Source organism: Phyllobates terribilis, unplaced genomic scaffold (genome assembly GCF_046119375.1).
Source record: "Phyllobates terribilis strain yellow unplaced genomic scaffold, ASM4611937v1 Scaffold_9__5_contigs__length_417890890, whole genome shotgun sequence".
Taxonomy (NCBI): domain Eukaryota; kingdom Metazoa; phylum Chordata; class Amphibia; order Anura; family Dendrobatidae; genus Phyllobates; species Phyllobates terribilis.
The window spans coordinates 51,080,482-51,103,949 of record NW_027362769.1 but is presented as its reverse complement, the minus strand read 5'-3'; the positions used below and the strand labels follow the sequence as shown (position 1 = coordinate 51,103,949).

The following is a 23,468-nucleotide window of genomic DNA, read 5'->3' as shown; positions in this document are numbered from 1 at the left end:
AAGCACAACCAACATTCATAAGTGACCAAAACATCAGCCAGAAAGCATTGGTACTGAGATGTGGTCTGTGGTCCCCACCTGCAGAACCACTCCTTTATTGAGTGTGTCTTGATAATTGTCAATAATTTCCATCTATTGTCTATTCCATTTGGACAACAGCATGTGAAATTGATTGTCAATCATTGTTGCTTCCTAAGTGAACAGTTTGATTTCAAAGAAGTTTGATTTACTTGGAGTTATATTCTGTTGTTTAAGTGTTCCCTTTATTTTTTTGAGCAGTGTATATATTCACTAGTGGCCAAAATTGAGGCAACACCTACAGTTTTTCACCATCACCACTATTTAATGAAAGTTTTCACTGACATACTTACTTGAACACACTTCCTCTTCTGCGATATGTATTCTATGTTTGCTTATAGTGACCTGGGTGCGATTTAAGACCGATATTGTGCTAGCAGTATTAGACAGGAGTGGTCACCTAAGAAGAAAGCCAAAGCTGTTACTTTAAGAGAAGAAGGGTACAGTTACCGGGAAATTGCAGCACGAATTTGAAAAGGATCTCATTGGCCTGCGTTCTCAAAGTGTGTAAGCGGTTTCAAGAGACTGGTTCCATAAAGAATAAACCAGGTAGAGAAAGGAAGAAGGCTACAACTCCTCAGACTGAAAGAAGAATTGTTAGAATCGCCCTAAATAACAGGAAATCAACTGCTGTTGACATCAACAAGGAGCTTGTCAACACTGGAGTGACAGTGTCCGATCGGACGGTTCGATGACGATTGGTAAACATGGGGTTAAGAGCCAGAATACCAAGTAAAAAGCCATTTTTGAATGCCTCACAGCGTCAAGACACGTCTGCAGTGGGCCAAAGAACATTCTGACTGGACCATTGAACAATGGAGAAATGTTTTATGGAGAGATGAGACACGCATAACCATCTTTGGCAGCGACGGTGTCCGCTACGTTCGAGGAGACCTGGAGAGGATTGCTTGCCAGAGTGTACAGTACCCACCATGAAGCCTCCTCTGAATGTTATGGTATGGGGCTGCGTGTCCAGAGATGCAGGTGGTCGGCTGCAGGTAATTGAAGGAACAGTTAATGCTGAAAAGTACATCAAGGAAGTCCTTCAGCCTAAACTCATTCCACAACAACAAGCGGTGGACACCGCGTTGTGGAGCCTGTCAAGTCCCTCACTCTTAAGGTGGTCCGCATCGTATTGATCCCTGAGGATTTAACTATCCAAACCCTTCTATACACTGCAAACGTTAACTGATGAAGGTCACTATGACCGAAACGTTTTTTATGCTTATGGACTGCAAATAATCTATGCTTATGGACTGCAAATAAAATTTCACCGCTTTGAATATTTGAGTGCCGAGGCTTTTTCTATTTATCAGTGGGTTCGGCCCCTACTTGTGCACCGATATACAGTAGTGCAGCGATTTTTTTCATACTAAACTCATTCCTTCGGCATGTGATGTATTTGGTGAAGGGACACCGTTTATTTTTCAGCAAGATGGAGACCCATGCCATACAGCTAAAAAATGTCTCTCTTGGTTCAAGGACAAAAATGTCCAGCTATTGAATTGGCCAGGAAACAGCCCAGATCTCAATCATATTGAGAATCTCTGGGCTCGGCTCAAAAGAGAGGTGTCAAAACAGCAGGCTTCACACAAGCAGGAACTCATTGCAGCTATCATCAAATCATGGTTTCATATCATCACACCACCTTATTTACACAAACTGGTAGATAGCATGCCACGTAGATGCCAGGCAGTTATCAAGGCCAAGGGCTATCCAACTAAGTATTAACATTTTAGTGTTAGATATGAAAATAGGACAAATAAATGGCTTTTCTCCCACAGTCATCTGAGTGACAATAGTGTCCAATTTGTTGACAAATGAACAAATTTCCTGCTAGTATTGTGCTTCTATGTGAGATTTTGTTATTTCTACTTAAAAACTTTACTGTGAAATCAAAAACATTCATGAAATTTGTATTTGTATTGGCAAAATGCTAGAAATTCATACATCTTGAGGGTGTTGCCTCAATTTTGGCCACTAGTGTATATATATATACATATGTTATGAAATGTGGCTTACTCTTTAAATATGCTCAGATACTTAATACTCTGCTGGACTGAACTTCCCTGCTGATATTTTTGACAGATCTCAGTTTTAGGCCACGTCCCCACTATCAGTATTTGGTCAGTATTTTTTCTCAGGAGTGGGAGACAAAACCAGGTGAGGAACAATCAGAGAAAAGGTATAATAGAAACAAGTCACCAATTCTGCATTTATCACCCACTCCTGGTTTTGGCAGAGCAGGAGCCGAGTGTCATTAGCATATAGCATCCCATGCTCTCGCATTGAATGCCATACACTAGTGGGACCCCGGCCTTAGGCTTATTTACACGATTGTATAGTTGGTAGTGTTGAGCGAGTATGTTCTATTAACCCTTTCGCCGAGTATGCTCGGCCGAGCTCCGAGTATTTACAGCTGCTCGGTGATGTGTTTGAATCACTACCGTGTGCATGATTTGCAACTGTTTGACAGTTTTAATACATGGGAGGAATGTCTATTTCTTACACATTCCTCACATGTAATAAAGCTGTCAAACAGTTGCAAATCATGCACACGGGAGCGATTTAAACATATCACCGAGCAGCTGTAAATACTCGGAGCTCGGCCGAGCATACTCAGCTAAAGGGTTAACAGAACACACTCGCTCAACACTAATAGTTGGTCTGAGGTCTGTGCTACTGCCACAATTCCCAACCCGAGTGCAGGCTTCCTGGCCTGATTTAACAGTGTCATATATATATGCTGATGACACCCAATTATACACCTCTGCTCCGGACATCACCCCTGCATTACTACAAAAGACCAGTGATTGTCTTTCTGCTGTGTCTAACATTATGTCCTCCCTCTACCTAAAACTGAATCTGTCAAAAACTGAACTACTCGTCTTTCCTCCCTCCACTAACCTACCTGTGCCCGATATTGCCATCTCCGTTTGTGGCTCAACCATTACTCCCCAGCTACAAGCCCGCTGTCTTGGGGTCATTTTTGATTCAGATCTTTCTTTCACTCCTCACATCAAATCACTCGCTCGTTCATGTCATCTACACCTCAAAAACATCTCAAGAATCAGGACTTTTCTCACCTTTGACTCGGCAAAAACTCTTACTGTCGCTCTTATTCATTCTCGTCTTGACTATTGCAACGCTCTACTAATCGGTCTCCCTCTTACTAAACTCTCCCCTCTCCAATCCGTCCTGAACGCAGCAGCCAGGATCATATTCCTCGCCAACAGCTACTCAGATGCCTCTTCCCTGTGCCAGTCATTGCATTGGTTGCCCATCCAATATAGAGTTTGTTTTAAACTGATCACGCTTACCCACAAAGCGCTCCATGCTTCAGTACCCCCCTACATCTCCTCCCTTGTCTCGGTCTACCACCCTACACGTGCCCTCCGTTCTGCAAATGACTTGAAACTAAAATCCTCCATAATCCGAACTTCCCACTCCCGTCTCCAAGATTTCTCGCGTGCTGCGCCAATTCTCTGGAATGCACTACCCAGGACAGTTCGATTAATTCCCAATACCCACAGTTTCAAGCGAACCCTAAAAACACATTTCTTTAGACTGGCGTATCACCTAAACACACTCTGTCCATCCCAGCTTTCCCCCATATTAAAATCTTCTTCAACTTCGGGTTCAAACCAACCATGCACATAAAAGCCTCTGTCAGGACTGCACACATACTGGCTGGCGACCAGTCCATGTATTATTATTTATCCTATTCAGTATATCAAGGCTGCATTATACAATATATGTACTTTTTACCTTTTGTGTCTCCCCCACTTCCTCATAGACTGTAAGCTCGCGAGCAGGGCCCTCACTCCGTTCGATATGAGATATGCTTATTCTGTATTGTCTGTATAAGTCCCCCCTAAAATTTGTAAAGTGCTGCGGAATATGTTGGCGCTATAAAAATAAACTTATTATTATTATTATTATTATATATATATAAATACCTATAAGGGCTCATGCACACAACCATTTAAATTGGACGAGCGATATCTGTGGTTTTGACGATTAGCACTCGTCTCCATGTTATCAGGGGTGGATTAAGAGTAGCAAGGGCCCCGGGCAGTTTAGAAGGCGCCCCCCCCCCCCCACACACACACACACACACACACACACACACCTGATGTATCACATGTCACATGATCCCCTGTGATAGATCATGTGATAGTTCACGTGAAATTAATTTGCCACAATATTAATTATAATATTTTTTTTTAGGCTGTGTGCCCACTATGCGTTTAAGCAATTCGCTGCAGAAACGCTTAAAAAAACGCTTGGTAGAAGGTCCCCAATGATAATCCGCATGTGCTGCGGAAATTTCCGCTGCGGATTATCATTGCGGAAAAATCCACAGCATTACCAATTATTTTGCGGAAGCTCGGCGTTTTCGCCGCCATTGACTTGCATTGGAACGCATGTAATCCGCATCATTGCATCTGTACATGCGGATTCCATGCGTTTCAATGTGCGGATGGTACCCGGGTCTGGAGAAGAGGAGACTCTCCTCCGGACCCGGGTACCATAGAACCTGTAAGAAAAAGAATAAAATAAAAAATAAATATTATACTTACCTTCTGATGGCCCCCGGTGTCTTTATCCGATGCGTCCTGGCTTGCCGGCAGCTCACGATGGTCTGAAAAGGATCTACCGTGACGTCATTTAGTCATGTGATGGGTCACGCGACCACTGACGTCGGCAGGCCATCAGAAGGTAATTATATATTTATTTTTTATTTTTTACCATTCTTTTACGGTCACATTATATAAATCTATGCTGATTGCATGGATTTATATAGTGTGACCAAGTTGTCAAGCACTTTCCAAGTGATGCTAAAATCGCTTGGAAAATCGCTTGTCAACCCACATGCGGAATTCCAAGTAAAAAACGCTTCACTTCCGCTTGTCCCTGGCAGGAAAAACGCATGTACAATCCGCATGCGTTTTTTCTGCCAGGGAGATGCAGAAACGCTCAAAAAAAATCCGTAGCATTTCTGCATCGTGGGCACATAGCCTTACATTAATTGTATGACTCAATATTGAGCACACGTAGCCATCTATACACGGCGGGAGGCCGCACGGAGCCATCTATGCACAGTGGGAGGCCGCACGGCGCCATCAATACACAGCAGGAGGCCGCACGTAGCCATCTATACACAGCAGGAGGCCGCACGTAGCCATCTATACACAGCGGGAGGCCACACGTAGCCATCTATACACAGCAGGAGGCCGCACGTAGCCATCTATACACAGCAGGAGGCCGCACGTAGCCATCTATACACAGCAGGAGGCCGCACGTAGCCATCTATACACAGCAGGAGGACGCACGTAGCCATCTATACACAGCAGGAGGCCGTACGTAGCCATCTATACACAGCAGGAGGCCACACGTAGCCATCTATACACAGCAGGAGGCCGCACACAGCCATCTATGCACAGAAGGAGGCCGCACGTAGCCATCTATGCACAGCAGGAGTCCGCACGTAGCCATCTATACACAGCAGGAGGCTGCACGTAGCCATCTATACACAGCAGGAGGCCGCACGTAGCCATCTATACACAGCAGGAGGCCGCACACAGCCATCTATGCACAGAAGGAGGCCGCACGTAGCCATCTATGCACAGCAGGAGTCCGCACGTAGCCATCTATACACAGCAGGAGGCCGCACGTAGCCATCTATACACAGCAGGAGGCCGCACGTAGCCATCTATACACAGCAGGAGGCCGCACGTAGCCATCTATACACAGCAGGAGGCTACACGGCGCCATATATACACAGCGGGAGGCCGCACGTAGCCATCTATATACAGCAGGAGGCTGCAGGTAGCCATCTACACACAGCGGGAGGCCGCACAGCGCCATCTACACAGCAGGAGGCCACATGTAGTCATCTATACACAGAGGGACGCCGCACATAGCCATCTATACACAGCAGGAGGCCGCACGTAGCCATCTATACACAGCGGGAGGCCGCACGTAGCCATCTATACACTGCGGGAGGCCGCACCTAGCCATCTATATACAGCGAGAGGCCGTACGTAGCCATCTATACACAGCAGGAGGCCGCACGGCGCCATCTACACAGCAGGAGGCCACATGTAGCCATCTATATACAGAGGGAGGCCGCACGTAGCCATCTATACACAGCGGGAGGCCGCACGGCGCCATCTACACACAGCAGGAGGCCACACGGCGCCATCTATACACAGCAGGAGGCCGCACGGCACCATCTATACACAGCGGGAGGCCACACGGCCCCCCCAGAGACAGCGGGAGGCCGCACGCAGTCACGCACACACAAACATATACAGACATATACATACACACATTTGAAACACAAAAATACATATAAACAGACATCATACAATGATATCTGCCTGCACACACACACACACACTCACTCACTCAATCACACATACACACACTCACTCTCACACATACACACTCTCACACATAAACACTCTCTCACACACACACTCTCTCACACACACACTCTCTCACACACACACAGACTCACCATCCCCCAGCTCGGCTCCAGTCCTCCTGCTCCTCTTCGGTGCAGCACTGCAGGCCGGGCGCGCACTGCGTGACGTCACAGACAGGAGACACGGCCGCGCACAGGGCCATGTCTCCTAGCAGTGACGTGGCCGGGCCAGCACAGGGAAGTTAACAGCTGCAGTGCTGGCCCGGCCGGAGAAGAAGCAGCATCCATGCGCCGCTGCCGGGGGAGCGGTCCGGGGGCCCCCCGCCACTGTCTGCCAGTATGTGCCGCAGCGCCGCACATATAATGAGGGCAATCTGGCCATAGACACCCCGAGGCCCCAGGCGGTAGCCCAGATTGCCCTCATTATAATCCGCCTATGCATGTTATTCTATGGGGCTGTGCACATGTCCAATTGTTTTCTCAGACTGAGTGGTCTGAGGAATAAAATCTTTGAAATGTCCGATTTTGATCTGAGTGTCAGATCAAAATCGGAAATGCAACTCTAAGGATCTGTGGAAAACATCAGACTGCACTACGATGATATCCAAGTGTGGTTAAATTTTCACAGACTGAAAGAATAGAGAAGGAGGAGAAACTTTTTTTTTTTCAGTTCACTTCTGAGAAAAACAGATCCCACTCCGATCAAACTCTGATCAGAGTCTGATTAAAATAGTTGGACCGTTTTTCTCAGATAGAGAGAAAACAGTTGTGTGACTCTAGCCTAAGGCTAAATTCACACATCCGTGTGACACATCTGTGAGCTGTCAGTTTTTTTATAGACAGCACACTACCCCATAGAGTTTCACTGAGCTGTACACACATCAGTTTTAAAAACGGGTTCATGTCTTCGGTCCATGAGACTCAGAGCATGTCTTATTAACATCCATTTTGCAGAGTGGCCATTAAAGTCAATGAGGATCTGTGAGACATGGATGAAACTAGGAAGACAGACTTAGCACTCCAGAGTTACTACTTAGTTTCATCCATTTTTTAACTGATGCATTTGTTAAGAATCAATAGATAAAAAAAGATCAATCAGTCCACTTATTTCAGTGAATAAAAAAGGGATGAGAAAAAAAATAAAGCAACTAGGATAACACCTGAGAAAAAAAAATTGGTCCATATCTCTTGGTTGGTAATGCTCACACTGATGTTTGAATGTAGCCTTAGGCTTTTAGTTCAGGTCAGAAACCCCACAGTCTGGCGTAAAATAGAACGTAAAGCTATATGTTAGTGTGAATGAGGCTTTAAAAGAGGAAATAACACGTGAGCAAACACTGGCTGTTTTTATTCTATAGCATGTAAAAATGCTAATAGCTATGAATAAGGAGGTGTAATTCCTGTCAGCACATATGTGTCTTTATGTGGTATTTTATCATTCATTCATTAAATAAATTGGATAATTTTGATAGGGAAGACGGAGTGCTGATCTCTTTCGCTCTGTGTTTTTATTCTTTAAGGTTATGGGAACACTCTCACATTTTGTATGGAGCACGGTCTTGTTGAGGCACTGCATATGGGGAACTCCCTGGGTGAGGCATTATATATAGAAGAACTCTCTGGCTGGGACATGATGAATGACACCATTCTTTCACTGCTTATTCTCGCAGGGTCAGACTGGCCACATGGAAATTCTAGCAAATGTCAGATGGGCCAGTCCGGTAGTGGGCTGCATTGCCCGCAGCACTTGTAAAGTATCTGCGTCCAGATACCCTATGTAGAAGAGAGGGGGAGGAGGGAGGAGCTACAGTCAGACACAGACATTCTGCTGCAAGTTCTCTATAGAACTTTGCGAGCTCCAACAGAAATCTGGACAATCCTTTAACCACTTCGCACCAGAGCCTGTTTTTGCCTTCGTGAGAGGGGCCAATTTTTTCAATTCTGACCACTGTCACTTTATGCGGTAATACCTCTGGAACGCTTCAACGGATCCCCCTGATTCTGAGATTGTTTTTTCGTGACATATTGCACTTCATGATAGTGGTAAAATTTCTTCGATATCACTTGCGTTTATTTGTGAAAAAATTGGAAATTTGGCGAAAATTTTGAAAATTTTGCAATTTTCAAACTTTGAATTTTCATGCCCTTAAATCAGAGAGATATGTCACACAAAATAGTTAATAAATAACATTTCCCACATGTCTACTTTACATCAGCACAATTTTGGAACCAAAATTTTTTTTTGTTAGGGAGCTATAAGGGTTAAAAGTTGACCAGTGATTTCTCATTTTTCCAACAAAATTTACAAAAACATTTTTTTTAGGGACCACATCATATTTTAAGTCACTTTGAGGGGTCTTTATGACAGAAAATACCCAAAAGTGACACCATTCTAAAAACTGCACCCCTCATGGTGCTCAAAACCACATTCAAGAACTTTATTAACCCTTCAGGTGCTTCACAGGAATTTTTGGAATGTGGAAGAAAAAAATTAACATTTAACTTTTTTCACAAAAATGTTACTTTAGACCCAATTTTTTTTATTTTCACAGGGGTAACAGGAAAAAATGGACCCCAAAATTTTTTGTGCAATTTCTCTTGAGCGCGCTGATACCCCATATGTGAGGGAAAACCACTGTTTGGGCGCACTGCAGGGTTCGGAAGGGAAGGAGCGCCATTAGACTTTTTGAATGTAAAATTTGTTTGAATAATTAGCAGACGCCATGTTGCGTTTGGAGAGCTCCTGATGTGCCTAAACAGTGGAAACCCCCCACAAGTGACACCATTTTGGAAACTAGATCCCTTAGGGAACTTATCTAGATGTGTGGTGAGCACCTTGAACCCCAAGGTGCTTCACAGAAGTTTATAATATTGAGCTGTAAAAATAAAATTTTCACATTTTTCCCACAAAAACATTTTTCATCCCTTAATTTTGCATTATCATAAGGGTAATAGGATAAATTGCACCATGAAATTTGTTGTGCAATTTCTCCTGAACACGCTGATACCCCATATGTGGAGGCAAACCACTGTTTGGGCGCACGGCAGGGTTTGAAAGGGATGGAGCGCCATTTGACTTTTTGAATGTAAAATTTGTTTGAATAATTAGCAGATGCCATGTCGCATTTGGGGAGCCCCTAATGTGCCTAAACAGTGGAAACCCCCACAAGTGCCACCATTTTGGAAACTAGACCCCTTAGGGAACTTATCTAGATGTGTGGTGAGCACCTTGCACCCCCAGCTGCTTCACAGAAGTTTATAATATTGAGCCATAAAAATAAAATTTTCACATTTTTCCAACAAAAAATGTTTTTCATTCGCCAATTTTGCTTTATCATAAGGGTAACAGGATAAATTGCACCATGAAATTTGTTGTGCAATTTCTCCTGAGTACGCCGATACCCCATATGTGGGGGAAAACCACTGCTTTGGTGTACGGCAGGGTTCGGAAGAGAAAGGAGCGCTATGTTGGCTGGGATAGGCAGCAGACACCATGTCACATTTGAAGAGTCGCTGACATGCCGAAACAGCAGAAACCCCCACAAGTGACCCCATTTTGTAAACTACACCTCACAAGGAATTCATCTAGGGAAGTAGTGAGTATTTTTTAATTTTTTAATTTATACCATTGGGCAGTGAAAAAAAGCATAATTATATTTTTACCACAAAAAAATGTTTTACCCTCAGATTTTACATTTTCACACAGGGCAATGGGTAAAAATGGTGCCGAAATGTGTCACACAATTTCTTCTAAAAGTGGTAATACCCCATATGTGGCAGTATCGTACTGCTCAGCCATACGGCGAGATCTGGGGGGGATGGAGCGCTATTTGACAATTGGAGAACAAATTATTGTAGATTAGGCATTTGGATTTGGGAGCACAAAATTTTCTGAATTTCTTTTGGGGGGCAAGGGCCATTTCGCTTTTCCAGAGCCTTTCTGCTACCAGTAACTTGGAAGTCCCTTATATTTTTAACAGATGATGGACCTGAGTGGGGACTAGCTTTTTTTGAGGACTGAGTTGAAGCTTTTATTGGGAACATTTTACGTAACATTTATCCGGCGCTCTAGGCTGAGCACTTACATCGGGGTTTCCATCTAAATTTCCAAGTGATGTAATTCAGATGAAACCCCTGCGGGATCCATTCACTGTAATGAGGCAGCAGAGTTACTCTGGACTCCGTCTGGCCTCTGTTTAGCGGTGTCCTTTTTTTCTGAAGTGCACAAAACTGTGGCCAACCGCACTTTTATGCACGCCTAAAACAAATGACACCGTGGGATCACAGGCCAGATGGCGTCCACAGTGGCCTATATCTGCCTCATTACAGGGAATCTTCCATCATGGGTTCCGGCTGAATCACGTATTTCAGAGATTTACACGGAAACTCTGGTGTAAGCGCTTAGCGCAGAGCGCAGGATAAATGTGAGCAGAGCCTTACTGCGATCTTTGGAAGACATAATAAACAAATCAGTAGCAGGTGAAGAATTGGTTTTATTTATTTTTTACGCCGTTCCCCGTGCGGTATAAGTGATGAGATTACTTTATTCTTCGGGTCGGTGCGATTACAGAGATACCAGTTTTTATGATTGACAGCTGTCACACACTAAGAGACGCTTTTTTTTGCAAAATCTAGTTTTGCATCGCCATATTTTGAGAGCTATAATTTTTCCATATTTCGGCCGACAGAGTCATGTGACGGCTTGTTTTTTGCGGGACGAGTTGACATTTTTATTGGTACCATTTTTGGGTACGTGACTTTTTTTATCGCTTTCTATTCCGTTTTTTGGGAGGTAAAATTAACAAAAACCAACAATTCAGGAATTGTTTTTTGAGTTTTTTTTTTATGCCGTTCTGCGTGTGGTAAAAGTGATCAGGCAGCGTTATTCTTCGGGTCAGTACGTTTACAGCGATACTACACTTACTGTATATTTTTTTTATGTTTTGGCGCTTTTACACAATAAAACAATTTTATAGAAAAAATATTTTTTTTCCATTGCTTTATTCTGAGCGCTATAACTTTTTTATTTTTCGGCTGATGGAGCTGTATGGCAGCTTTTTTTTGGGGGAACAAGATGACGTTTTCAGCGGTACCATTTTTATTTCCATTTTGCTTTTTGATCGCATTTTTTTCCACTTTTTGTTTGGCGATATGATGAAAAAGCATATTTTTTTGCTCCGTTTTTTATTTATTTTTATTACGGTGTGCACAGAAGGAGTTAATTAGTGTGACAGTTTTATAGATCGGGTTGTTTCGGACGCGGCGATACCAAATATGTGTACTTTTTTTGGTTTTGCATAAATATACGGATTTATTGGTTTAATATTTTATTTATTTATTTTTATTTATTTTGTGATTTTTTTTTAACAGTTTAAAAACATTTTTTTTTACTTTTTTTTTACATTTTTACTTAGTCCCTGTATGGGACATTAATTTTTTTTTTTCTGATCACTGATCTCATGTAATGTAATAGACATGTATTACATTACATGAGATCTTTGCTGACTTTCACAGTCAGTGTGTCCTGCCAGGCTTCAGCTGCAGGCTGAGCCAGGCAGGACACCATATATGGCAGATCTGGAGGCGGTCATGTGACCTCCAGCTGCCATAGCAACGCCAGGTCCTGGAAGGTATAAGGGGGCCGTCGGAGAGGTAACGACCCCCTCTCCTCCTGCTGTCTTCTATATGCCGCGATCACTATAGATCGCGGCATATAGAAGACAGCAAAGGGTTAACATCACTGGGACCTGATCCAATCAGGTCCCTATGATGTTCCCTGTCAGAGCTAACGCTCTGCACCGGAATCGCAGCGCTTGCAGGACCCTGGGGGTCCTGAGCGCTGCGAGACCACCCACCGTTTTTAAACGAAGGCGCTGCACAGAGCCCAGCAAGTGCCGACGTTTATCTACAGTGGGCCGTCGCGAAGCGGTTAAGGCCACGGCCCCACTGTCAGTATTTGGTCAGTATTTTTTCTCAGCAGTGGGAGCCAAATCCAGAAGTGGGAGATAAATGCAGAATTGGTAACTTGTTTCTATTATACCTTTTCTCTGATTGTTCCTCACCTGGTTTTGTCTCCCACTCCAGAGAAAAAATACTGACTGAATACTGACCAAATACTGATAGTGGAGCCGTGGCGTACGTCAATGTATAGCCCACCATACACATTAGATGGCTGAGTTCAGCCGGCAGCAATCTCGGCCAGCTCTCCCATACACAAGCAGGTTCGACCAAATGTCTTGCAACAGCTTATCCCTGGGAGAAGAAAAGGATAGGAATAATAATCATAATCTTTTTATTTATATAGCGTCAACATATTCTGCAGCGCTTTGCAAGTCAAACAATTTACAGACATTATCATCGCTGTCCCCATTGGGGCTCACAATCTACATTCCCTATCAGTATGTCTTTGGAATGTGGGAGGAAACCGGAGAACCCGGAGGAAACCCACGTAAACACAGGGAGAACATACAAACTCCTTGCAGATGTTGTCCTTGGTGAGATTTGAACCGAGGACCCCAGCGCTGCTAACCACTGAGCCACCGTGCTAGGAAGTCCAAAATTGGGCATGCCAAATCCTCAACCCCCCTGACGATCAATTGTCTGAGGCCCCCCATACACATTAGACTGTTGGCCGAACCAGTCGTTAGTCTAATGTGATTGGGGGACTTATGCCATACACTAGGCCCAATATGGCTGTTCTTGGTGAATTATTTCTAGTTTCCGTAGTTCACAGTACAGTTAGCGCACATTACACATTTATTATACATTTATCAGCTGTAAACAAATATATAAATCACTGACTAATTGTGGAACGGTTACATTTAATAGGAGGGAATGTATTTTGCCTTGGCCATGCAGACATGGTAATGTTGTTTTCTTGCATGTCTTCTGAAGGCTTCCTCACACTAAATTGATAATGAATTCAGCAAATTCTCACACACAGCAAATGGGGAGTGATGTGAGACCTCAGTGCTGCTGCTGTTTTCTGCTCTTGTTAGACACAAGTTTCTAGTCTAGTTGCCTTTGACAGTCCCAGTTGGGGCTTCCTTTTAAGAGAGAGACCCCTCCCTTGCTGCCATCTGTTCAAGTGTTTCATGCTCAGGCTCACATATTGTAGTGTGTAGCGTGAGGGATGGGGCACATATTTTTACGGCTCGCTGGCTGAGGGAGGCCTGCAGGTGCCATCGTCTGTGTTGTGTCAGGTGATGGGGTGAGAAAGAAGCGAAGGGAGACAGGTGTGTGTATGAATGGCCGAGTATCATCTTCTTGAAAATGTGGACACAACATCACAATGGTGATTTTCAACACAGGGACTTTGTTTTAATCAATGTCTTCTACATTGTCTAACTCTTGTCGTGGAAAGATGATCCATGTGGTAAAAAATGTGTAGAACACTCACATCTGTTAGCTGAATGTTAAGTGAGACCTCCAGTCTATTCCAGTAAATCCCAGTACTGCAAAACAATGAGCCTTATTTTTTTCAAAGTGTTTTAAATGGAAGTAAAAGAAAAAAACAGTGGCGCCTATCCACATTTATCAATGTCCACATCATTTTTGGTGCATTGTACTCCAGAATGGTGTCTAATCTGCAGTGTGACATTTTTTTTACCATGTGTAGCTGACCTAGGCTGTTTGTGCCACGCACATCATTTTTTATTTCAGTTTTACAAAATGTACTTGCTGCTTGGCCACACAGTTAGGCCTCATTCAGACGTCCGGCATTGACGTACGTATTACAGGTTTTTCACAGATATAACAAATGCCCATTATAGTCTGTGTGGCTATTCACATCTTTATTTTTTAGACCAAAAGATCCACAAAAAAATCATAGAGTGATGTCTATTTTTGATCTGAGTCTGAGTAAAAAATTACAAATACAAGTCAATGGGTCTGTGAAAAATCACTAACAGCGCACATTGAGAGGAGATAAGAAGCCGGGCTGATCCTCCGCGCTGGTCCAGAGACACACAAGGATTAATGATAAACCAAAACTTTCTTTATTCCTTGGCCTACGCGTTTCGTGGCTACACTGCCACTTCCGCAGTGTAGCCACGAAACGCGTAGGCCAAGGAATAAAGAAAGTTTTGGTTTATCATTAATCCTTGTGTGTCTCTGGACCAGCGCAGAGGATCAGCCCGGCTTCTTATCTCCTCTCATTGTCTACTGATCAGCGGGGTCTCCTGCAGCGGCCATCTGACAGGTGCTTCACAGTTGGTTGTGACTCACACAACCTCAGAAGGTGAGTCAGACTGATTGTGGGACCTGGTATTTACTTTTATACGGATAAAGCCCTATGTGCGCTGTCTTTTCTATCTCTTGTAACAGCGCACATTGCCATCCGCGTGCAGTCCATGTGCTGTTAAAGGCAACCTGTCAGCAGGTTTTCCTAATATAAACTAAAAGCACCACCTTAAGGCCTCTTACACAGCAGCCCATCAAAATGAATATTAGCCACTCGCTCACCCGCAGATCAAAGAAAATCCCTTTTATAATTCTCCTGTGGAGTAGGGTAATCTCAATGGTCCAGTTGGATGAGTGTCGATGGTTTGTGCTCGGCACCGCCTCTCTCTTCGCAATAGCAGTCCTTCCTGCTTTGATGCACATGGATAATGTCGCTAACGTCATCCACCCAGCACTGCAAATCTCTAACCTGTGCAGTTGAAGCACAGACCTGTGAAAGCTGTTTGCTAGGCCCTGCTGAGGGAGCCAATGACTCGGAAGTGAAGCATGCACGTGTGCACTACAGAACTGTGCTCTGCCTCAGGAGGAAGGCCGGCCATTGCGGGGAGAGAGGAGGTACCAAGCATAGACCAGGAGTGACCATGAGAGCAGATCTCAGCGATTAGCATACTGCATGGGAGAAATATGTAAATAATTATCTTTGATCTGCAGGGTAGCAAGAGGCTTATACACATTTTGCTGGACTGCTGTGTAAGGATACATGCACACGTTCAGTATTTGGTGAATTTTTTACCTTAGTATTTGTAAGCAATAACCAGGAGTGGGTGATAAATACAGAAGTGGTGACATGTTTCTATTATACTTTTCCTCTGATTGTTCCACTCCTAGTTGTGGTTTACAAATACTGATGTAAAATACTGACCAAATACTGAACGTGTGAACGTGGCCCAAGAAGGCTCAAAGGTGGTACGTTAAGTATGTGGAAAACCTGGCGACAAGTTACCTTTAATCGCAGACATGGACTGCGAGCAGACAGCAATGTGTGATGTTAGTGACTTTTCATTGACCCATAGACCTGAATGGGTAATTTTGCTCTCAGACTCAGAACAAAAATGGACATACAAAAACAAAAGATGTCTAAATGGGGTAATACATGCATTTATAAAATGTGATCTATTAATAAGTCACAAAAATTCACAAAAGAGATAAAAAGTTGCATCTCTTCACATACACAGACCCTAGCGTAGAAAAAATTGTTCCACAGTTGTGGCCAAAAGATTTGAGTTTGAGACCGACACAAATTTTGGTTTTCATAAAGTTTGCTGCTTCAGTGTTTTTAGATCTTTTAGTCAGATATTTCTAAAAATAATGAGCATTCTTAGGGTGCATTCTTGTACTCTTTTTATTTAACGGTTGAGACTAGCCCAGAGTGGGAGGTGCTAAAGTGCAGGGACAGAGACAATTTCCTTTCAGGAAGACGGACAGGGCCTAGTTTGCAGCTAAAGCAGACCTCTGGTCTGAGTAGTCAGCAGAGCCGCATGAGTTGGGTGTCCCCAAAGTGAGTGGAGACCAAGGCAGTAGATCACGTGATCCGGAGTAGAGAGGGCGAGAGAGAAGTGACTGAAGGACAGAAGTTATTTACCAGGGACGGGTCCTGGCTGGGACAGGACGCCTAGCAGTATGACCCCAAGTTCGCAAGACAGAGAGGTTACAGGTCAGGACAGCACAGACAACGTGAGATGAAGAGTGTGCCCAGGGCGGGAGTTCCAAGGCATCAGCAAGCAGAGAAGTTTGAAGCATTTTACAAGATTTTACATTTTTACTGCCAAAATACATCAAGTTTATGCAAAGACCCAAAATTTACAATGTTGACCTTTATTTTTCAAAACTTCTACAATTCGCCCTGGTAGCTGAATTTCATTTTCTGGATCAAATCCTCACTGATGGCAATGCATTCTTAGCTTGCAGTTTATCATAATTTCTGTGTCTTGTTTGTCCACTCCACGTACTTGTTTAGGATTGACTACAGGTTCTCAATGGAGAGAACTAGGAGTTTTCTGTCCATGTACCCAAACTGCCAATGTTTTGTTCACCGAGCCACTTAGATATCACTTTTTCCTTGTTAGGCTATGTTCCCACAATGAGCTTTTGGTGAGTTTTTGACGCTGTAGAATTTCTACACCATTTCTGGACTTATTATTTAATTTAGGTTACTTGCAGTTTTTCATTTCATTTTTATGTGCGTTTTTTTAACATACAGTCGGGAAAATAAGTATTTGATACACTGCTGATTTTGCAAGTTTTCCCACTCAGAAGAATGGAGAGGTCTATAATTTTTTATCATAGGTACACTTCACCTGTGTGAGACAGAATCTTTAAAAAAAATCCAGAAAATCACATTGTATGATTTTCAAATAACTAATTTGCATTTTATTGCATGAAATAAGTATTTGTTACAATAGAAAAACAGAACTTAATATTTGGTACAGAAACCTTTGTTTGCAATTACAGAGGTCAGACGTTTCCTGTAGTTCTTGACCAAGTTTGCCACACTGCAGCAGGGATTTTGGCCCACTCCTCCATACAGATCTTCTCTAGATCTTTCAGGTTTTGGGTCTGTCGCAGGGCAACATTGAGTTTCAGCTCCCTCCAAATATTTTCTATTGGGTTCAGTACTGGAGACTGGCTAGGCCACTCCAGGATCTTGAAAAAATTCTTACGGAACCACTCCTTAGTTGCCCTGGCTGTATGTTTCGGGTCATTGTCATTCTGGAAGACCCAGCCACGGCCCATCTTCAATGCTCTTATTGAGGGAAGGAGATTGTTGGCCAAAATCTCGGGATACATTACCCCATCCATCCTCCCTTTAATACGGGGCAGTCGTCCTGTCCCCTTTGCAGAAAAGCACCCTCAAAGTATGATGTTTCCCCCACAATGCTTCACGGTGTTCTTGAGGATGTACTCATCCTTCTTCCTCCAAACATGGCGAGTGGAGTTGATACCAAAAAATTCTATTTTGGTCCTTCTCCCATACCTACTCTGGGTCATCCCAATGATCATTGGCAAACTTCAAACAGGCCTGGACATGTACTAGCATGAGCATGGGGAACTTGCGAGCCCTGCAGGATTTTAATCCATGACGGCATAGTGTGTTACTAATGGTAATGTTTGAGACTGTGGTCCCAGCTCTCTTCAGGTCATTGACCAGGTCCTCCTGTGTAGATCTGGGCTGATTCCTGACCTTTATCAGAATCATCCTTACCGCACGAGGCGAGATCTTGCATTGAGCCCCAGACCCAGGAAGATTTATAGTCATCTTGCGTTTCTTCCAATTTCTAATAATTGTGCCAACAGTTGTTGCCTTCTCACCAAGCTGTTTGCCTATTGTCCTGTAGGCCATCCCAGCCTTGTGCTGGTCTACAATTTTGTCCCTGTTGTCCTTAGACAGCTCTTTTGTGCTGGCCATGGTGGAGAGGTTGGAGTGTGATTGATTGATTGAGTGTGTGGCCAGGTGCCTTTTATACAGATAACGAGTTCAAACAGGTGCAATTAATACAGGTAATGAGTGCAGAGTAGGAGAGCTTCTTAAAGAAGAACTAACAGGTCTTTGAGAGCCAGAATTACTGCTGGTTGGTAGGTGATCAAATACTTATTTCATGCAATAAAATCCAATTTAATTTTTAAAAATCATACAATGTGATTTTCAGTTTTTTTATTTTTAGATTCTGTTTCTCACAGTTGAAGTGTATCTACGATAAAAATTACAGATCTCTCCATTCTTTGAAGGTGGGAAAACTTGCAAAATCGGCAGTGTATCAAATACTTATCTTCCCCACTATACTTAGATGCGGATTACATGGGTTTTTGATGCGTTTCCACCGCCGAAACGCTAAAATTGCATGTGCGTTTTTACCTGTGCAATTTCCGCACCTAATGCAAGTCTATGGGGAAGATCTGAATAGAAAACTCAGCGTACCCACAAGAGAAATTGGCATCGTGCGGATTTAAAACACACATCGCAGTTGAGCTTACGTTGCGTTAAAAAGAAGCACAGTGGGCATGAGATTTCTATAAATCCCATCCACTTTGCTGGAAATGTAAGACAATGCGTTTTTGGCGCAGCAAAAATACGCAGCATCAAAAATGCACTAAAAGCTCATCATGTGAATGTACCCTTAACTGGTCTCCATCATGCTGGTAAAAGCATTGTTCATCACCAAATTGCTCCTGGATCACTGGGAGAAGTTGCTTTAGGAGAATGTTTAGATACCATTCTTTATTAATAGCACTGTTCTTAGGCAAAATTGTGAGTGAGCCCACTCCAGAAACTAACTTTACAACAGTACATTGATTGGAAAGCAGAGGACTGGGGTAAAGTTATCTTCTCTGATGAAGCCCCTTTCAGACTGTTTGGGACATCTGCAAGAATGTGTCATGGGTTTACTGTGACAGAGAGGGGCCAGAAGATCACGGTGTCTGATTTCCCGTGCTCCTGCACTGATCAAAAGCACTTCACCATCATATTAAACGGTGCAGGTTTCTGGTAGCAGTGCAGGGGTTAAACTGTTCAGTTAAGAGCTTCTAGAGATTTCCAGCATTAATGGTCTCAGCTGTTCAGTGTTGGTCACTCCCCTCTGCTATATATATTTGCCTCTGGCAATCAGGGATGCCAGCGTTAGTTTAATGCTGCCTGGTTCTTGAGTTGGAGGAGTTGGTTGTTTGTAGAGGCGTTTGGAATGTTGTTCTAAAGACTGTTGCTTGGTGATTTGTCTGTGTTCATAACCTCATCTTCTCCTATTTGGTTTTCCCTTCCTATTCTTCCTGGTGTTCCACTCTGTTGTTTGTGAGTACATATTTGTATGATTGGTATTTTCATTTATCCCTGTACGTCTTCCCTTGTTAGTCTGGTTTGAGTATTCTTATACACAACAACTCCCCACTTCCCCGGGTGGGAGAGGGGACAGATAAGGGCTGACTTAGGAGCTCAGCAAGGTACGTGGCCCAGGCATCTTCACCATTAGAAGTAATCAAGGGAGCAGGGATAGCTGGGACGCCCCTAGCTTTAGGGATAGGTAAGCAGCCCCTAGCCCCGGGATATTCGACAACAGAGCTGTGACTGAATGATTGTCTGAAGAAGAAAATGTGAGCACTACTATGAGTTCTGTGCCCTGCCTACAGTAAAGCATCCTGAGAATTCATATGAAAGATTGCTGTTCATGCAAGGGAGTATACACATGATCTTCTAAGAGCAACTTCTCCCAACAATCCAGGAGCAATTTGGTGATGAACAATGTTTTTCCAGAATGATGAAGACCATGTCACAAGGCAAAACTGATGCAAGTGGTACGGTGAACAATACATTGAAATTTTGGGCTCATGGCCAGGAAACTCTCGAGATCACTCTCATTAACAACGTACGGTAAATCCTCAAAAAGCAGGTAGAATATAGGTCTAAATATATTAGAGAAGACCATTGCATAGCATTTCCTAATATATGAGCATTGTAGTTACACAGTTGCTTACTGCAAAAGTAATCCCTGCTACCTGACTTTACATATTTTATACCTTTTGTTTTTCATGCATATGGTAATTCAATACCTTGGCTTACCTTTCCCAGACACTTCCAAATGATTGCTTCCCACTTAATGTGAGCCATTCTAAAAACATATGAAAAATAGATACATGAGAATTAATTGAAGTAACACAAATAATTGAATTAGATATATAGAAACCTTTAAGAAAACCTGTCATCAGGTTTTACAACTCAAACTAATGGCATGTATATACAGGTACTTTAATGCTGAGTAAATCCTCACATTTCATGTAGAAATTCATTTTGTTTTTCTAAAAAAATCTATAGAGGAAATTGTATGCTAATGAAGTCCAAGTGCAGTGGGGTTGGACATTGCACTGACAGTTCTCCTGCCTCTCTCCCTATTCCTCCTCAGCAGCCTGACTCATGTCTCTAGGTGACTCATGTTTCAGTGACCGGCAGCTCGCGGTAGACTAAAAGGACCTGCGGTGACGTCATTTAGTCATGTGACGGGTCACTCATATGACTAAATGACGTCATGGCAGGTCCTTTTAGTCTACCGCGAGCTGCCGGCAAGCCAGGACAAGGACACCGGGGGCCATCAGGAGGTAAGTATAATATTTATTTTTTATTTTTTACCATTCTTTCGGTCACACTATATAAATCCATGCCGGTTGTGTGGATTTATATAGTGTGACCAAGTTGTCAAGCACTTTCCAAGTGATGCTAAAATCGCTGAGAAAGCGCTCGAAAACCCGCATGCGGAAACAACGCATGAGAAAAATGCTTCACATCCGCATGTCCCTGGCAGGAAAAACGCATGTACAATCCGCATGTACAATCCGCATGTACAATCCGCATGCGTTTTTTCTGCCAGGGAGATGCAGAAACGCTCAGGAAAAATCAGGAGCATTTCTGCATCATGGGCACATAGCCTAACCGTTGCTTTCATTTTTATTTCATAAATCAATGGTACACTTGAAAATAAGCAGCTGTTTAATATATTTTATCAGAGAAATCTGCTTCTTTCTCTTCCTGGACTGATTGTTTGTTCTCAAAACTCTCAATTTACAGATAAAATCTTTATTTTGTTAAAATTATTACATTACTGAGAAGCGGACAGTTGCTACAGGTAAGAGTCTATGTATCGGGAAGACAGGAAAAGGGAGGAGCTTTAGGCAGAGCTCAGTATTTGGTCAGTATTTTAACTCAGTATTTGTAAGTTTCCTCTGATTGTTCCACTCCTGGTTTTGGCTTACAAATACTGATGCAAAATACTGACCAAATACTGAACGTGTGAATGTGGCCATAAGCCGGGGTTCAAAGGAGGTTGATATTTACACTACATTCTACAATACTGTGGTATTTATTTATTTTACTCACTTATATAGCGCCATTTATTCCACAGCACTTTACAGACATTATGGGCGCTGACCCCATTGGGGCTCACAATATACCTTCCCTATCAGTATGTCTTTGAAATGTGTGGGAGGAAACCGCCGGAGTACCCGGAGGAAACCCAATTGATGGAAAAGTCAAAATGTCTTGTAATATTGTGGCACAAATCTCTGTACTTAACTGTATCTGTATCTTAAGGACACACAGTTGAAGGTTGGACATACCCCCACCTCCCAGGACAGCTCTCTAAATTTGAGCCAGTGGCTGGATCAGGGACAGTTGGGAGGTATGGCATTCATGTAATGATTGCTAGACTATGGCTGTGTGCCCATGATGCGTTTTTTAAGTGTTTCCGCAGCGGCAATAAAGCTGCAGAAACGCTTAAAAACGCTTGGTAGAAGGTCTGCCATGTTCCCCAATGATAATCCCCATGTTCTGTGCACATGCTGCGGAAATTTCCGCTGCGGATTATCATTGCGGAAAAAAATGCAGCACTACCAATTATTTTGCGGAAGCGCTGTGTTTTCGCCGCCATTGACTTGCATTGGAACGCATGTAATCCGCATCACTGGATCTGTACATGCGGAATCCATGCATTTCAATGTGCGGATGGTACCCGGGTCTGGAGAAGAGGAGACTCTCCTCCGGACCCAGGTACCAAAGTACCTGTAAAAAAAGAATAAAATGAATATTATATTTACCTTCTGATGGCCCCCGGTGTCTCGGTCTTCGCTTGCCGGCAGATCGCGGTGGACTGAAGGACCTACGCTGATGTCATTTAGTCATGTGACGGGTCACGCGACAGCTGACGTCGGCAGGTCCTTCAGTGTACTATGAGCTGCCAGCAAGCCAGGACGGATGGAATAAAGACTGCGGGGGCCATCAGAAGGTAAGTATAGATTTATTTTTTTTTTTTTATCTTTCTTTCAGTCACACTATATAAATCTATGAATTTATATAGTGTGACCAAGTTTTCAAGCACTTTCCAAGTGATGCTAAAATCGGTTAGAAAGTGCTTGACAACCCGCATGCAGAAATGCATGTGAAGAACGCTTCACATCCGCTTGTCCCTGGCAGGAAAAACGCTTGTACAATCTGCATGCGTTTTTTCTGCCAGAGAGATGCAGAAACGCTCAGGAAAAAATCCAGAGCATTTCTGCATCGTGGGCACATAGCCTATCACTATATAGGGAGCACAAGCTCACACAGTTTTGGACAGCTTAGAGGATACTGACTTATAATGTGGAATACTGCGTTTACCACTGCATAGGGACAAATTTGCATTCACTATGGGGAAACTTTCCGGCTGGCACTGTTTTGGGGTATTGTAGCTTGCACTGGTATGGAAGTGTGGCACCCTGCTGTTCACAGGTACCACAGGACCCAGGGTGCATGGACGGACTTCTCCACAAGAGGCCCTCATTACATACAAACACCGCCACCCTTCCACCTCATACCACCAGAGGGAGCCCGTTAGGGATATATATATGGAGGGTGGAGCCAGGAAGTTCAGTCAGTCAGACAGAGTCAGAGAGTCTGAGAGCGTGTTGACGCTAAGAGCAGCGAAGACGCAGCACGTCTGCTGCTGAGTTCTGAGGGCCCCGAGTGTGGCCGACGGCAAAGAGGAGAGAGGAGTTGAAGGGGCAGAGGAGCATCCTAGGCTCACCCCGAAGATACAAACCGGACACCGGGTCCGCGCCTACAGGGTCCTTTATACCCAGTAGGGACCACCGGCATTCCAGGAGGACTACAAGTCCCTGTCAGACCTGAAGCTAGACCCATTACAGGACCAGGAACCACGAAGGCCCCGGCGACCAGGGATAGTGGTTGCCAGCAGAAGGTCCC

General features: G+C 43.6%; 1 protein-coding gene across 2 annotated transcripts in view; it reads right to left on the bottom strand.

The window, feature by feature from the left end:
* CDK15 (cyclin dependent kinase 15) overlaps nucleotides 1-23,468 on the bottom strand; it is a 238,383-nt gene that overhangs the window by 59,576 nt on the left and 155,339 nt on the right. For both annotated transcript variants that reach the window (XM_073646449.1, XM_073646450.1), the window contains one exon: nucleotides 20,301-20,349. In XM_073646449.1, coding sequence (XP_073502550.1) covers nucleotides 20,301-20,349 — 49 coding nt within the window. The remainder of the gene's footprint in view (nucleotides 1-20,300; nucleotides 20,350-23,468) is intronic.